Source organism: Pan paniscus, chromosome 6 (assembly GCF_029289425.2).
Source record: "Pan paniscus chromosome 6, NHGRI_mPanPan1-v2.0_pri, whole genome shotgun sequence".
NCBI classification, from domain to species: Eukaryota; Metazoa; Chordata; class Mammalia; order Primates; family Hominidae; genus Pan; species Pan paniscus.
Genome location: NC_073255.2, coordinates 160536241 through 160554716, shown reverse-complemented (window position 1 = coordinate 160554716; position 18476 = coordinate 160536241). Strand labels below are relative to the sequence as shown.

At 33.7% G+C, this 18476-nt stretch overlaps 1 protein-coding gene across 1 annotated transcript in view; it reads left to right on the top strand.

Moving 5' to 3' along the window:
* WASL (WASP like actin nucleation promoting factor) overlaps positions 1-17301 on the top strand; it is a 68973-nt gene extending 51672 nt beyond the window's left edge. The window contains exons 6-11 of the mRNA XM_034964906.3: positions 2459-2627; positions 3341-3383; positions 4349-4502; positions 6349-6869; positions 10070-10178; positions 14650-17301. Of these exons, the coding sequence (XP_034820797.1) occupies positions 2459-2627; positions 3341-3383; positions 4349-4502; positions 6349-6869; positions 10070-10178; positions 14650-14711 (1058 nt within the window). The 3' untranslated portion in view covers positions 14712-17301. The remainder of the gene's footprint in view (positions 1-2458; positions 2628-3340; positions 3384-4348; positions 4503-6348; positions 6870-10069; positions 10179-14649) is intronic.
* The last annotated feature ends 1175 nt before the right edge of the window (positions 17302-18476 follow it).

Here is an 18476-nt window from a genome sequence, read left to right as displayed (position 1 = left end):
ATTGGCCAGGCTGGTCTCGAACTCCTGACCTCATGATCTGCCCGCCTTGGCCTTCCAAAGTGCTGGGATTACAGGCATGAGCCACTGTGCCTGGCCAGGGAGTACCTAATTCTGATACTCCTAATTCTGTCTTAATTCTTACATTTTATTAAGATATAAAGATAAGAAACAAAGTAATTTGTAGCATCCTTATTGTGGATAGTGTTGCTGATACTGACTGGTAAAGATAAGAAGTGAGAGGGCAGAAAGGGAAGAATGAGAAGTAAAAGTAGACCACCAGATAAGTCTGTGAAGGTCTGAGTGTAACCCCAATTCAACCCTCTAGTCCCTACATTCTGGATATTCTCAATAAGTCCTTTATTTTGTACAGCTACATAAATGCTGAAATCTGATACCTGAGCAAATTTGAAAATTCACGTCCTAATCACCCTTTCAGGTCATTCGATACTGCTTAACTCACCTTTACTTACTGATCTAGTTATTTTTCAGATTATTCCTGGGCACTAAAAAAGCTTTTAATGATTTTATCCATATTATTCACTAGCTCTCATTTTTCCCAAAAACTATTTCTTATCCATATCAGCAACTTCCTATGGAATTTTTGAATGAAATTGTAACTGAAACTTTAGGATTATTAAAATATTATATATAAATAGTATTTGAATATTAAGGGAAAAGAGTTGAATTTTGGTGATATTAAAAATATGCCTTTCCAAATTATTTACTTTTTTGATAAGGTGACATGGCTTTCATAAATTTGTTTTAGTTTTGTTTTATCTTTAATAGTAGAGTCGGGAGAAAATAGGGTATATACAATTTACCCATGTAAATAAACTTTTTTTTTTTTTCAGATAATTTTAGTAAGTAGGATACTTTGGCAGTTTGGGGCATAATTAAAGAATAACAGTCAAGTTGGATTTTAAAGATCAACTAATATACATTAGCCTTGAGATTTCTATTTGCCATTTATTGATTATGTTGGGGATCCCCAAGACCATCCTCAGAGGTGGTGATTCACCAGGACTTACAGGACTTAATGTATAGCTGTACTCATGGCAAACATTTATTACAGTGAAAACACATATAAAACAAAATCAGCAAAGGGAAAGACACGTGGGATGAAGTTCATAAAAAAAAAAACCACACACAAGTTTCCAAGAGTTCTCCCAGTGGAGAACACAGAGGTTGCACCTAATTCCTCCAATAACGAATTGTGACAACATGTGAAATGTTGTCTAAAGGAAAAGCTTGAGACTTGGTGCCCAGGGTTTTCGTTGAGGGCTAGTTACATAGGTCTACCCTGCCTTGCACTTACCAAGATTCCAGACTCCCAGAAGGAAAGTAGATGTTCAACATAAACTGCATTGTTAGCACAAACAATTTAGACACAATAAGCCCACCTTGTCAGGGAATAGTGGGAACCCTCTTGAAATCCAACTTCCCAAGTGGTCAACTGAGGGCCAACCTTGCAAGTGGTCCCTTCTAAGAAGAGCAGTCTAAAGTGTGCTGCCTTAAACTCTTTTCTACACAACGATGATAGTATTTCATATGTTTTGGAAGTGGTCGTTAATGTAGTCACCTCAGAGGAACTTGGTCTCAAAGGAGGATTTGTCAGAGAACCATATATAAAAATAGGATCTCTGAGGAACATGTGTTGCCCTTTAGTTGAATTTTTAAGGAATTTTTCAGTTGAATGCTCCACATTCAGACTTTCATACTTTTAAGATCAAGAATTTTATTTTGAATTGTAAGACAAGTTTTGTGCTACATTTAGTACCACTTCTGAAGATACTATTTATAATATGGAAAGATGCCTTTGACATTTTTACTGTTGATTCTTGCACAAGATGAGTGCTTTAAGAATTTTTGCGTTTTAAATTTTTAAATTCTATACTTCTGATAGTCAAGGTGTATGCGTACTGGTGGGGAAAATATCATTTGACTTAAGGATGCCAGTTCTGGAAAAAATGGTAGTAATAATTTTAAGTACCCTTTTTCTTCTTGACTAATAAAGTTGAAACAAAGAGTTAAGGCTATATTTCTTTGTTAAAGTTAAAACAAAAATAGATACTTACTTCACTTTCTTTATCCTTGTTACAAGATATGTTTCACTTTACTGTTGAGCAATGTGTTGGATATGAGGCTATTATAATCAAAATTTAAGAGATTAGACTAATTATATTTAAATTCTAGCTGGAAGTTCATATTCTTTATGAAATTTAATGGCATAAAAATGTAAGTTTGCTTTGAAATAGTGCATCTACACTCATTTCTTCAAGAACTTAACAGGTTTTAGAAATTTAGGCAGCACTTTATGAAAAAAATGTAGAAGTTTAAAATATAAATAATTTATAATGAAGTGATCCTATTTCAGAAAAAGTATTTAAATTGTAAATTATGATTGTATATCAGTTATCTTAAATTATATCCCTTTTATATAATTTGGTTTTATTTGCAGGTCCTAATCTACCCATGGCTACAGTTGATATAAAAAATCCAGAAATCACAACAAATAGATTTTATGGTCCACAAGTCAACAACATCTCCCATACCAAAGAAAAGAAGAAGGGAAAAGCTAAAAAGAAGAGATTAACCAAGGCAGATATAGGAACACCAAGCAATTTCCAGTAAGACAGTTCTTTTGTTGTTCTTATCTTCACTTTTGATTTATTCATTGCTGTTCTTGATGTTTAACTTGTTAGAAAATTTTCTTCTCTTTTCGGGAGGGTGTGTACATTCATCACTTAGATACCGTTTTAACTATGTACTTTGTTGGAGTTTTTTTTTTTTTTTAAGGCAGCTGCTCAATAGATGTTCTTGGAATCTTACGGTTTATTTACTTTTTCAACTATGAGAAAAGAAAAATTAGATAAAGTTGTTTCTTCAACTAATTATTGAACATAAAAATGATTTCTCACTTTGCTCTAAAAATAGCATTTAGAAATTGTTTACAGATACTGCCTAGGGGCAGTAAAAACTTTTGGTATTTAACGTATTTCAAGCATTTTCATATGCATTATTTTATTAGCTCATTATGAAACCCGTATCCCGTCATATATATAATGCTTGGACTCTTATGCTAATTTGACAATTAAGGAAATAGATGCTCAGAGAGATTGTACAAAAATTTTAAGTTTCAGTTAGTAGCAGAGTCAGGGCTAGAATCCTGTTCTTCTGACTCCTTGTACATAGTTTTTATCACAATATGGTTATGTCTGTGAGAACTGTTAGTTCAGACCAAAAATGCAAAGCCAAATGTAGATTGGATTTCATATATATTGTGTTTATAATGCCCTTTATGCATTTTGTTTTTCTATTTTTTTTCTATTTTCTACTCCAGGCATATTGGACATGTTGGTTGGGATCCAAATACAGGCTTTGATGTAAGTATGTTTTCAAATCATGTACGTTATAACTGTATGTGGAAATGCGTTGGCCTATTTTAGATTTTTTTAAATTCTTTTTTGTGGTTTCTAGTATCTGTTTGAATGTGCTTGTGTTTTATGTATGTATACAACTGAGGTTTAAAACCATATTATTGTTCTGTCATTCATGGCTAAGTCTCTAAAGACTTAGACTAAGGTTTTGTGTACCTTGGCTTTATACACTGTATAAATAAAATCCTTGTGCTTTGAAAGCCAAGAGAAGAAAATCATTTCTGCCAAGTGATAATTTCAGGGGAGTGTATACCAAATTACTAGAAAGTAGTATAATCAAATTCTGAATATTCAGTTGTTGAATTCTCCAGATCTTTTCATTCTCCTGTTCTTTTTGGCAGTTGTGCCGTTGTTTTGTAGCACTGTGAAACTGCTGGCAAAAATTAATCAGCGTTTGGATGCATTATTTTAAAGAGGTATTATTTGTGATTGGAGTAAAAAATGTTTTTAGTTATTTTTGTTATAGCTACAATGTTAACTCTACAAACATACTGAGCACCTCTTTGTGCTGGGCATTGTGCAAGGTGCTTGGGATTACAGGAAGATCCTTGCTCTCAGGTTTTCAAATTAATTTACTTTTTTTGTGTTTATTCCTGATTTTTACATACTTACTTAGGACAAGGTAGAATAAATGAGCATTGGAGATGTCTGAATCATGAATAGGCTAATAGAAATCTAAATGAGATTTCAAAAAGAGATGCCCTCTTTTTGAAGGCAGGGAACAAAAAAGAATAAAATAGGGAATATATCTGTTCAGTTTTTTTTAATAAAATATTTTAGTTAGCACATAAGTAATATAAACATGTTAAAAGTTTAGGCAAAATAATTTCAGAAGGACACAGATGAGACTTAAAATTATGTTTTTTAAATTGGGATATATTTTTATAGTTAGCAGTTACTTTCTTTTGTAGCTGAATAATTTGGATCCAGAATTGAAGAATCTTTTCGATATGTGTGGAATCTCAGAGGCACAACTTAAAGACAGAGAAACGTCAAAAGTTATATATGACTTTATTGAAAAAACAGGTGGTGTTGAAGCTGTTAAAAATGAACTGCGGAGGCAAGGTAACTTTTATCTCTATTCAGCGTTCTGTTTTGTTTTAATCTTTTGAGGTCAGTTTCATGGAAAACAGTTACATTCATATATGTGAACCCTTCCTTGAGCAGAATGTTGAAGTTTATGGACAACTAATGTGGCCCATCACACTGTGTCTTAACATTATTTCATTATAACTAAAAAAACTTTACAAGGTTTTGTTTATTCTTTATTCATAAAAATCCATACAAAATCTTCCCAGCTATTCTATTTTAAAGTAAAAAGTTATAGTTGCCTAAATGTTATACTTAAGGAATCCTATAAACCACCAGATTTTATTGTAATTCAGAAGTAATAATTTAAATATAATCACTTTCTAATTAGTAATATACGCATTTCCAGAATATAAATAATGTAAACTTTCTATTTTGAAATACAAATCCTTTTTCTTGGATAAAGTATGAAATTTTCTTTTGTACCTGAGAGCACAATTTATAACCTTTTAAGATTTGATATTTATTTTAAAGGACCTCGTATTTCAGTTTTGTCTTAATAATTATCGCAGTAAAATGCAGATAAAATACTCTAAATTTTCCAATTAACAGTCATCTCTTTGCTACCTTATTAGGACTGCTTTCTTTTCTTCTTCCTAGCTTTTGCATACTCATAATAGTGTAGTTAAGCAAAAGCTCCGGTTAAAACATTCTTGTGAAGAACTTAACTGTCATTTTAAATTAAGCATTCAGTTTACTTATGTCTTTTTCATTGCCAGTGTTCATTTAAACTTTGATTGATAGATTGACTTATATAGTTCATAAACATTATTATGCCAGTACTAGTCTCAGGATATTTAGATGTAAAGGATTCTCATGCCTCAGCCACCCGAGTAGCTGAGATTACAGGCATGCACCACTACACCCTGCTAATTTTTATATTTTTAATAGAAACGGGGTTTTTCCATGTTAGCCAGGTTGGTCTCAAACTCTTGGCCTCAAGTGATCCTCCCGCTTTGGCCTCCCGAAGTGCTGGGATTACAGGCATGAGCCACCATGCTCAGCCAAGTTTATTTTTCTGTTATATCTTACATTTTCACTGATGTAGAATAAGAATGCTAATATCATGACTACTGGAATAATAGTAATTTTTGTTAATAACTTTAATTTTGCAGTGTATGGAAATTCTCAGTTAATTTGTTAATAACCAGTTCATGTCTCTGGAATAAGTAATTGAGCATTTCAACAAAGCAACCAGCCTCCTATAATGCCATTACTAGAATTGCAGACAATTTTTAGAGATACAGACATTATACTATAAAAGTACAAATGTAAATTAAATGACAAAGGCTTACACTTTGAAAGGAAAGCATTATATTTGGGCTTTAGCGCAGATTGATGTGAATGAATTCTATTAAGCTATGCTACACTATAATTCTGAATGTGAATTGATTTTATTTAAAAAAATAAGTGTACTTGATTCTTTTTTAAAGAGGGAAGGTATTTATTTTTATTAAAATGTAAAATAATGCTAATTAACAAAATGTTTAATTTCATTGGTATATTTTGTTATTATTTTGTAAAGTAGAAAATGTTTATTCCCCTTACTTTCAGAACTGGTACTAATTCCAAAAAAATAAACTATTCTGTTTTAGCTCATATTTTTTTAAGAACCAATAAGAAAGTGATCTTTAGGCTGACAATTCTCAAAAAAAATTGTGAGATATCATCTGTGCTCAGGTATCTTTGTAAAATAAAATGCAAAGATGAGACCCTTTTTTGGTATTATTCAATTTTTATACATGTTAAAATGAATTACTTTTCAATATGATGTTTATGAGAAGAAAAAAGCATGCCTTCTTTTTTTCTGTTTGCATTTCAGCACCACCACCTCCACCACCATCAAGGGGAGGGCCACCTCCTCCTCCTCCCCCTCCACACAACTCAGGTCCTCCTCCTCCTCCTGCTAGGGGAAGAGGCGCTCCTCCCCCACCACCTTCAAGAGCTCCCACAGCTGCACCTCCACCACCGCCTCCTTCCAGGCCAAGTGTAGCAGTCCCTCCACCACCGCCAAATAGGATGTACCCTCCTCCACCTCCAGCCCTTCCCTCCTCAGCACCTTCAGGGCCTCCACCACCACCTCCATCTGTGTTGGGGGTAGGGCCAGTGGCACCACCCCCACCGCCTCCACCTCCACCTCCTCCTGGGCCACCGCCCCCGCCTGGCCTGCCTTCTGATGGGGACCATCAGGTTCCAACTACTGCAGGAAACAAAGCAGCTCTTTTAGATCAAATTAGAGAGGGTGCTCAGCTAAAAAAAGTGGAGCAGAACAGTCGGCCAGTGTCCTGCTCTGGACGAGATGCACTGTTAGACCAGATACGACAGGGTATCCAACTAAAATCTGTAAGTAAGCTTTTTTTTTTTTTTTTTCATTTTTGATCCTCTATCATAATGGAATTTTAAAGTAATTTATTGAAAGATATTTTTGAAAAGTGTATTCTTTTTTCCTCTTGCTAATTCATTCTTAACCCTATAAATTTAAAAATACTTTTACATGCAGTGACATGCACAAATTTTTAATTCAGCTTTGATACATCTCTATAGCCATGTAACCCATATCTCTATATCCAAATGTAGGGTATTTCTGTCACCCCAGAAGGTTTTCTCATACCTCTTCCCAGTTAATTTTTCCATAAACAATCACTGATCTAATCACCATAGATTAGTTTTACCTATTCTAGAACTTCGTGTGAATGGAATTTTACAGGATGTTTGCAATTCATTGTTCTAGACTTTACTTTCAAATGGTACTTTAAAGAAAAATCCTTATTAAGCTATGAGAATTAAAAATAGCCCTACTTGAAACCAATTGTGATCACCTTAGGAAATCTAAACCAGTAGCTTTATGAAAATTAAATCATGTTCCAAAGTTTTCATGTTCTAAAATTTAGATTAGTAGAGAATCAGACCAAAAAAAATTGAAAGAGTTGTAATAGAATTTCTGACAGTGATGGCAGATAAATTTAGGATTATCTGATTTGGATGAGGTAATCATTTAATCTTACAGGTCATTTAATCTTCTAGAGTTCAGCAAACATTTTCCTATAAAGGATCAGGTAGTAAAACCTTGGGCTTATATAGGCAATATGGCCTCTTGTGACCACTCAGCTCTGCTGTTTTACTGCAGAAGCACCACAGACAATACATAAATGAATGGACATGCTTGTGTTCTATAAAACTATATTTGGACACTGAAATTTGAATTTTATGTAACTTTCACATATCAAAAATACTCTTATTTTCTTTCAGCCATTTAAAAATGTAAAAATCAAGCTTAATTTTTAGATAGTTTTAAAAAAAAATCCAAGAACAGGCTGGATTTGGCCCATGGGCTCAAGTTTGCTGACTCCTATCCTAGAACCTAACCTGTCTACATTTACATACTTCTTTTGGAGCCTTTTATAACATGTTCTCCAGGACTTCAGGGAGGTCATGGATGATAGAGTTTTTCTGTGAAGTAAATGGAGACGACAGAGGATGTTTTAATTGAAAATTATTTCCCAGTATAGGAATTAAAGTAACTTTCTAGATCTCAGAAACTTTGTCTAAAAGGAGGGTAATAGATAGGAAGCACAACTAATTGAATGAAAATATGTAAACATTAGCATAGATTTAAGAAGACTCTGATCTTTAAAATATATCTAGCTCTTTTCTTTACATGTATTCAGGATGACACTTAAACCTATGAACAGTCATCTCTGTTCTCTTTCCCCGTTTAGATCAGACTAAAGGCCTGTCAAGAGCAGTTGAAGAACTTTAAAGAGTGGTTAGTGGGGAGAATTAATGTCAAAATGACCACAGCCCAGCTTTTACCTTGGAATCTCTGCTAGTTCCTGTGTCATTCTCATTCCCGTAACTCTCACTCCTAACCCACCTTTTTGTTTTCCCTTTTCTATTTCCTTTTCCCAAACCAACTTTTGTTTCTTTCTCTCATTTAGCTATAATAAGGTGATTTAAAATTTTTAACGAATAAAGTTGTATCCTCATTTATTTTAAAAAGTTTAAGAGTCTCCCTTTCTTTCCAAAAAAAAAAAAAAAAAGCAAAACCTGTTAATTGATGTGTAAGAAGTATCTTTTAGAAAGAAAAATATTTTCTATTCTAAGTGTTGGATGGGGGCCATTTTTATCCTAAATAATCACTTTCCTTTTGATTGCATTTATTGCAATCATAGGGTGCATAATCAGTGAACTATTGGCATGTTATACATGTAATCTGAGTTCGTTATTTTTTGAAAAAGACCATTTTGTGGTTGAAATTTCTATGGCTATGTTTCTTTAAATTTTTTGAGTAAATCATCAATTTATTCTGTGATGAATATGATTAACATAAAACCATAGATTTACTTTAAAGAGCTAGTAGGAGGTATTGAATACTCACATATATTTTTGAATTCCATGGTTTTAGTACCTCAAATAGTACTTTGTTCAAGTAAGCACTTCAAAAAATGTGTTTGATGAGAGTATGCTCACTTCTGCTTTGTGCTCTCTGCTTTACATTATCACATTGCTTAAAGGTAGTCTAAATGTCCCTACCGCTGTTGTACCTCCTTGAGAGCCTTGTGCAGAAATACAAAGCTCTGAAACTCTCTGTTATCTTTTTTCATTTGTGGTACTTCTATACTGGAAATAGTTAATACATAATGTTTAAAGCCAAAATACTAAGGAATGAATCTATATCTTAGGGGGAACCACTTTGAATTTTTTTAAAAGAGGTGTTTACTCCAGAAAGAACAAGGAGTATTAGAGGAAGAATTGTACAGATCAAAATGGAAAGTTTGTCTAAATAAAATAATTGTCTTTGGGAAATGATTAAGAATTTCAAAAATATATATTATATATGTATTCATTAAAACATAGGTAATTATTTAGTACAGCTATGCTGTTTCATTTTTAATTATAATTTTTTTTTTCATGAATGCACTTTGGCACAGCTGGAAGTACTTCAGTTAGGGATTGTTACTTGCCTAGTGAGGCAGGTACATTTTGAAAGTTGCTCAACTCATCTCCTTAAAAAGAAATTATATACTATGAGAAAGGAGGTTCATTTTGAAGGTATAAATATAACATAAAGGTGTAAAGCTGAATTTTTGTAGGGAAATATAAGTTTCTACAGTTGTTTTTCAATATCTTCAGTGTGTGTCCCACGTAACAACTCTGGAGTCTAAATATTAACCTCTGTTTATAACATGAAATCCCTTGATAAAAGCTTTAAAGTTGATCATCTAAGTCTGTGTGTGCTGGAATAAACAGAAGTAACCCAGCAAGTATTATTCAGGAGAGGGTTTGTTATCTGAATATAAACATAGATTTGGAAATGTATTTTTGGCTTATACATTAAGATGGAAAGGAAATATTTTTGAATAATATCTTTAAGGCAGCAGTTTATTTCTTGTTAATTTGATTAATCTTGTCCTGCGCTTGCCAATTTGATATCTTTTTTGTCTTTTACAATAAGAAGCGATTCTAAGAAAGTAGGACTTTCTGGAGACAAAGATTCTTTGCTAAAGATTTATTACTGAGTTTTGCTGACTTTCTTTTCCAAGGTGGCTGATGGCCAAGAGTCTACACCACCAACACCTGCACCCACTTCAGGAATTGTGGGTGCATTAATGGAAGTGATGCAGAAAAGGAGCAAAGCCATTCATTCTTCAGGTAGAGAGAGAGAGAGAGAGAGAGACAGAGAGTGTGCGTGTGTGTTTAATAAATTTGAATGTTTGACGTTCTGTTATTTTTATGACTGTCTTTGCTAGCTTTCTCTCTGCTAATTGAGTAACTACTGATGTGGGCTCTAGGATGTATTTTAAAAAGTTGTTGCCTCTGTGACTAGTCTCTCTGAGACTTAACAAATGCAACACCACCACAGCCATAGCCATAAATTGAAAGAACAGCTTTGGGAATATTGACAGTTTTGTTTCCTATATCAGGAAATGCTAATAGACTTCCTAGCAAACAACCTCTAAACAAAGCTTGAGATTTTTAGATCTCATTCCTGTGACATTACTCTGACATGAAAAATTCAGGACTGGGTGCGGTGACTCACACCTGTAATCCCAGCACTTTGGGAGGCCGAGGCGGGTGGATCACCTGAGGTCGGGAGTTCGAGACCAGCCTGGCCAACATGGAGAAACTCCATTTCTACTAAAAATACAAAAAAGTTAGCCAGCGTGGTGGCGCATGCCTGTAATTCCAGCTACTCGGGAGGCTGAGGCAGGAGAATTGCTTGAACCCAGGAGGCAGAGGTTGTGGTGAGCCAAGATTGCACCATTGCACTCCGACCTAGGCAACAAGAGCAAAACTTCGTCTCAAAAATAAAATGAATAAATAATAATAATAATAATAATAAATCGGGCCATTTACCTCATCTGTAAGGATTAGGGATAAGAATTTCAGTAATTTTTACTGTTTCTAGAGTTTGCTAAAGAATACTAACTTTTTTTAAACCTTTCTTTTTCATTTTCTAAAAGGTTAATTTGAACAAACCAGTACCTATTCTGAGGTTATTATTAAACATATACATACCACCATATAAATATTCCTTTAAAGAAAGAACAGGAATATGAGTTCTGCTGATTGGAGTAGTTGAGGTTTGCTAAATAGCTTCTCCAACATGATGTGCTAGAATCAGATCTTTCTTCTTCTTAGATTTATTTAATCTCTGTGAGCCTCAGTTTCTTGTTTGTTACATTCAGAGAACTCACAAAACATATAGATGTGAGAATTAAATAGTATGTCACTAACCTGCAGATTGCCTGGCACATAGTAGGTGCTTAATAAATGTTACCTTCCTTTTGTTTCTCTGTAAGGATGTGCATGTCTTAAGATCCTTGAGCAATGTTTGTTTTCCTTAAATAGGCATATTTGTACCTACCCTCCATTACAGAGATAGAGATAAATATTTATTGTGGAATAATAATAAAATTTTAACAAAAAAAAACAAGTCCCTGCCTTCATCGACATGCATTAGGTCTAATGAGAGAGAGAGACAAGCAATAAACAAAGAAAACTAGAAAAACATACAGTATGTTAAATGGTGACATTAAGTAAGGACAAAAGTCTAACAGAAAAGGGAAATAGGGGGCAGACTGTTGAGAGAGAGGTTCATTTTGAAATGATAAAGGATGATAAGGGACAATAAAGCCTAACTGAGGTGACATTTGAGAAAAGACCAGCAGTTCAGGAAGTGAACCATGTAGAAAACTAGGGAAAGTGTATCCGATGGAAAGAACAGAAAATATAAAGTCTGTGAGGTTGAGAATCAATGAGGAGATCACGGAGCTTGCAAGGGAGGGAGGGAAAGAATAGTAAGGAATGAAATACAAGAAGTAGTAGGAGGCCAGTGACAAGGCTTTGGAGACCCCTGAAAGTGCACTAGCTTTTATTCTGCATGTGATGGGAAGCCATTGGAGGGTTTTTAGCAGAGGTGTAGTAATGATCCAAGCAAGAGGTGATGGAGGCTTGAACCAGGTTTATAGCACCAATGAGAAGTGGTTAAATATTAGTTATATTTTGAATGTGGAGATCACTGGGTTTGATGATGGTTTGAAAGTGAAGGTTGAAGAAAAAGAAGAGTGCAAGATGACTCCAAGGTTTTTGACTTGAACAACTGGAAAGGGGAAAGACTTACGAAGAAAAAGTTTGAGAGGGAAGATTAGGAGTTTGATTTTACATATTAAATTTGAGATACCTATTAATTCAACTATAGATGTGGAGTAGGCATTTAGTTATGAGTCTGGAAGTCACAGGAGAGGTCTGAATTGTTAAATTGCATGTCAATAGGATATACATAGACACCTGGTATTTAAAGTTATGGTTATGTTTATGGTATAGTCTTCTTTAGCATAAAAACAGTGAAAATTACCTAAATTCTTAGCCCTAATCCTCACAGATGAGGTAAACTGCCTGAATTTTTTATGTCATAGTAATGTCATAGGAATGAGATCTAAAAATCTCAAGCTTTGTTTAGAGGTTGTTTGCTAGGAAGAGATAAAGAAAGGTCATTCATTCATAAAGAAATGTAAGGCTTCTGTGAACTACATGATTCTGAAAAAGCGTTTATTCTATGCTGGTATCTGTGAGTTCTGCTAAATATTTCCCTACAATAAGTTTTTTTTTAATAGTATATAATAGTCACGCTAATATAATGAAAATATAGGATGGTTTTTACTTATTTTCAGACCCGTTTATTTTAACTGTTAGTATTTCTGTGGTAGTACCTGATGATGAAATTATTAGCTACTTCTTCCTCTTCACCATAGATACTGATAAGTTTCTGTCTTTTGTCAGTCTGTAATGCCAGCATAGTCAGGTGTCTTTGATGCTTTTCATCCAGGTAAATTTTGTGAAGCATGTCTAGCAAAATCTGGTAGCAAATTATTTCCGTTGCTAGAAGAGTAAACAGAAATTAACATGACTCAATTGAACTCCTTTCCAAATAAATTCTGTAACAATTTAGAGCTGACCATGAGATTTAAATAAATAAATAAATAAATAAATAAATAATAAATAATTATCGTTTTAAAAGTAACAACTTAGTTTAGGGCTAAGAGAAGATAATGTTGCCTCTCTTGGGCTTCTGTTAATTTTCAAGTTCTAATACTAGAGCTCCAGTACTTCTTCAAATACTACCTTCACACAATCAATTTTACATGAGAAAAATAGAAGAAAAAGATTGTTCTGTGTTCTGTACATGTAACCCACACGTATGTCACATAGTCTTACTGGCTTTTTATCATTATCAAGTACAATTACTCAGCCACTGTCCCACTTTATATACTTGGCCTTCATGGGTCCTAGATATATATTTATATACATATTTATATGTATTTATATATTTATATATAGGTATATGTATTTATATATTTATATATAGGTATATATATTTATACATATTTTATATATAGGTATATGAAGAGGTTAAATATGGAAAGTCAGTATAATATAGAAGTATGCTTATAAAATCTGATAACTAAATATTCCTTCAACAAATAGTTATTGAACGGCTGGTGTGTAGTGCTGTTTTGGTGTTGAGGATACAGTGAGAAATAAGATAGGCAAGGTCCCTGCTGTCATGGAGCTTAATAGATAAAGTACAATAATTTTAGATATTAGCGAGTGATATGAGGAAAGTAAAATGGGATAGGCAGTTACTGATTATGGGGAAGAGCTATACTTTACATATGATGGTCAGGAAAGGCCTCTCTGAGGAAGTAGTTTATGAATGGTTTCTAAATGATGAAAAGATTCAGTTTAACGAAGAAATAGCTACTGCAGAAGTTCTAAAGCCAGAATAAGATTGGTAAGTTTAAGGGACAGAAAGGAGACCATCTTACTAGAGAGAGTGACTTGAAGGGAGAGTACATTATGAGAAAAGTTTGGGGAGAGAGAGAGAGACAATAACTGGACAAATCATGTAGGGTCTTATGGAGGGAGGTAGCATCAGATTTCATTCAAATAGCAGTGGTAGCCACAGGAGGACTTTAAGAAGGGTAGCAACATATTTTTTAAACTTGAAATTTAAATAATATCACTCCATTTGCTCTGAGTCAAATAGACTCTAGAGTTGCAATAATCCAAGCAGGATGTGATGGTGGTGTGGAGAGTAGCAGTGAAAGAGGTGAAAAAGAGCAGGCTTGATAATTGGATCGTGAAAAAGGAGGAAGTAATAATAATTTCTAGGTTTTTGGCCTGATTATGTGACAGGATGGTGATGCCATTTATTGAGATGGAGCAGCAGACCAGGATGGAGCAGGAAAAGAAGATTGGGGAAGGAAATAAAAGTTAGAAGTTTTGAGTTTGAGAATCCATATGAAGAGTACAAGAAGGTAGTTGGATTTGTGACAGAAAGGTCTGTCACAAATTTTATACATTAACAGGTTGAAATTTGTCACATAGATATTAAGGAACTAGAACCATTGTCTTCTGAGTCCTGTTTTAATCTTTAGTTTACTATCATACTCTATAGATACATTTCTTTAGATTCACTTTAAACTGTTTTAGTAACTAGATTCTTCTGGGAGTCACATTATCTGTGTTTCAGGAGTTAAATAATTGGAGAAACCACCCAAGAATTATGTAATGTCATTTTATTTATGCATATGTTTTAATTGTCTTGATTTTCTTGTAGATGAAGATGAAGATGAAGATGATGAAGAAGATTTTGAGGATGATGATGAGTGGGAAGACTGATCTATATATTATATATATATATATATTTTTAAGGTGAAATACTAAACACTACTTTCTGTCTGTGGATTCTGTAAAATTATCATGTAAATGTTCTACCAATTTGCTGTATATTTTTGTTGCCTTTTTTGCTTTTTTTTAATCTGTGCAATACCTCATTTAATCTGTAAAGGTTTGTCGTAATCCTCTACAAAGCTACTCCCTGTTATTGTGTGCAAGTTTACACCAGGATGCTCACTTGATTTGTGAATATTTTTCATTCCATCAACAAGGGAGTTTAAATACTATATGTGAGACTGACAAAAACCTTAATGTAATTTACTTATAATGCCAGAAGGAAAACACTATTTTCATACCCTACTTTTTCTGTACCTAAATTTTCTTAAAAAAAAATCTAGTATAGCACTACATTCTTTTTTAAGTGATGCAGACCTTAGTTTCTTTAGCCCCTTTATTTTGAATACAATGCTACATATGAATGTTGAAGCTGATACATTGCACAGTTCTGTAGACATCACTACACCGATGTAGTTTCTCAAATTTTAGCAATATGCTCTACATAAAATCACTACAGAGATACTAGTGGGGAAGACGAGTAACACACCTCTTACAGTAATACTGCCTGTTATTGGTATAGCAGTGGTATTTGCAGACTGGGATCATAAGGAGCCCTTAAATACTTGTTATTGACTGGGGTTATTTTTATGCTGTAGCAAATGTGACAGGCTCTTTTTAGCAAAATTTTTGAAAATTTTTTTGGTATTACTCTGAAACAAAATTTAAGTTGGAGTTTCGGGGATTTAGGGAGTAGTTTTCACTCTACAGGAACTGAGGTAATATTATGGTAACTCCAATATTTGGTTAAAAAAACTATACAAAAAACTATACAAATCAGAATAGTACTAAAATACTGTAGAATTTTAGCATTTTTATTTTGCACTTTGTGTGGATTGAGGTGTTCAGAAATACCAACCATAAAAATGTAATCTAGTTGGCAAAGGTGTGCGCTAAAACACGGAACCGAACATGCATTGATTTGGATAACTTTTGAGGGTTTTTGTCAAATAGCATGTGAAGAGTTACATTTTTCTTAAAAGATTGGTGGTCCCAATGTCAAAGTTCTTGGAACACATAACTGAATGATAGATTTTTTTTTTTAAAGATAAAACCTTACAACCTGCACATTTGTTATGCATACTAAATGGTGTGTTAAAATTAGGGTTTCTTTGCCTCTCTACACTACACTAATCTGCCTAAAGGTGGTTGTTTCATATTTATAATGCTAATTATCATACCTACCTACTTTAAATTTTAGGTAGAAAATTATCTGATTTAAATACAAACATTTTTCTCACATTGAGTCATATGCATAATGTAGTTCCAAATGTATTTCATTACTATAGTCACAATATCCAACTAAAAATTACGCTATCTAGAATTGTACCAACCAAAATCTCGTATTGGCAGATCTTGACAGGCTGGACCTGCAAGATGTGGCTTGAATTTTAACCATTTATTACATAATCTCTAGTGATCATGCATCTAGTTATCATAAGAAATAATTTAAAAGGTTTTGTTGCTGAAAGCAGTAAGTGGTGCAGTAAAATACTTAAGTTATTCAAAGAATGTTATCTTTCTTGCAAGAGTAATTTAAGCACATGGGAAAGATTCTAGACTTTTTGTTTCTTGCAACAACAGTGCCCTCTGCTGCTAGAAACCTTTTTCTACTTACTATCATTTTTATTGTGGCTTGAGCTCAGTCAATCTGGTGCAGATGAGGCTGGACAACTACTAACCAATAAAATCAGGAGTTTGCACAAAAGTTAAATGGGACATTATAATTATTTTAAGTAATGTTAATTGAAATTTTTTTTTCTTTTTGACAATATAAAAAACATTTTAAATTTCCTAGAAATGTCTTCAGGGTAATGCCAATTTAAGATCTCTCTTAACTTGTGGCCAAGAAATTCTAGGTTTTCCAGCTGACTTTGGTATAATATATATTTATCAGGAACTTCTCTCAGCAGAGAGTACCCATTCTTCGAGTTCAAAGCACAATTTTAAACATGTAAAATGGATATATAATTTGCCAAAGGTAATTGATTTATTCTTTTTTTCTTAAAGAAAAAAAAGACATTGGTTGTTGTTGCAAAAAGTCTAAATTACTGTTGGTTGAAACACAGCAGCTGTGGAGTTCAGTCCAGGCATGAAGACTAAATCTGCTTAACCAAGTAAGGTGTAAGGTTGCATGTTTCAGTCCTCTACCATCCTGCACTGTGAGCAGCACTATACCTGTGCGTTGTCTGAAAGCCTTCCGTATATTCTCCAGCTAAATGGTCGTCTGGTAGCCTTTGCATTTAACAAACTAGCATGAGGCTTTTTATATCTAAATGCTACGTGATAGACAATTTCAGCTAGCCACATATTGTATGTATGAGATTCATAAAGACTTTCAATCATTTCATTTTCAAACAACTGAAATTTTGTTTAGTATGTGAATTCTTTTTTTGAAATGTATAGTGAATAGGATGTTGCACTGGTGGCAATTCATCATGGAGCATAATAAAATTAATTTGACCCAAATAGAATAAAATAATGTGTTTCATTTGTTTATTGTTAAGAGAGTAAAATAGGTTTAAAATTTTTAAACTGTATAGTGAAGGGTACAGAGCGATCAATGATAATGGTTGATGTTTTCAGCAGACTGCATGCCCTGAGAGTTAGAGTGTGCCATTAAATAAACATGGTGAGCAGAAGAATGTTACACCCTGTTCTGTTGGGAAACATGACAGCTGCTCAGCAGCTCCCCTAGAAGCCACTGCTGTCGTTTACAGAGCATTGACATTGCAAGGTCAAACTGTTTGGAACTCTTCCACATACCAGAAATGTTGAAGTTTCCTAAATCAGAATGATATTGGAGTTTATTGGTAGTTTCAATAAATGCCAAATATAGCAGTTTGTATGGGACATAAGTAGCTTTTAATAAATGATATCAAAGAGGGTGCTCATTTTAAACGGTAAACTCTGTTTTTGATAGATAGAATTTTCTGTTTCACTGACCCTGGCACAAGTGGGTGTCTGAAGATTAAACTGAGTTGCGGAATTCAGAGTGTAGGATGCTACAAAATTCCTTTTAAGAGCTTTGGCCAAATTTAACAACCATTTCAAGAGTAATACGTTCTATTAAAAAGTTGTTTCTATTGTACAAATGTGAACCCTTAAGAATATATTAGACTTTTAAAATAATTTTTTAAAGAGAAGTGAAATATGCCTAAGAATTGTTTCTGTCACGTCATTTTTATCTAATCAACAGAGGGGATTCCCGAGATAACTCTTGTTTTAGAAACGGAGTTCCTAAAGGACAAATATAGAGATAAGGCTTATTTATAGTACAATAGAAAAGCCTGTATGGAAAAGTTGGGAAATTTACCTTCCACATTTATTGCATTGTCACATCTCACCTCCAAAACACAGCATTCTTTATAATCTCTTGGTCATTTATTCATGGATTAAAAAAAAAACTTTGCTTTCTAAGGAAGCCTCTAGGAAAGGTATAGTACACTGTTATGAATATGTTAGAGAACATGCTTTGCACCTACTGCCTTCTGTATGTGATACGTGGCATCCTCCATTGCCATGAGGAGCCTATTGAAAAATTTGTCTCCGGATGCATCTGCCATAGGTTTTTCCAAAAAAAGAAAAGCATCACAGATTGTGCTAACTAACTGTTGATACAGTGTTTACTATTACACAAGTCCAGTGTAACTC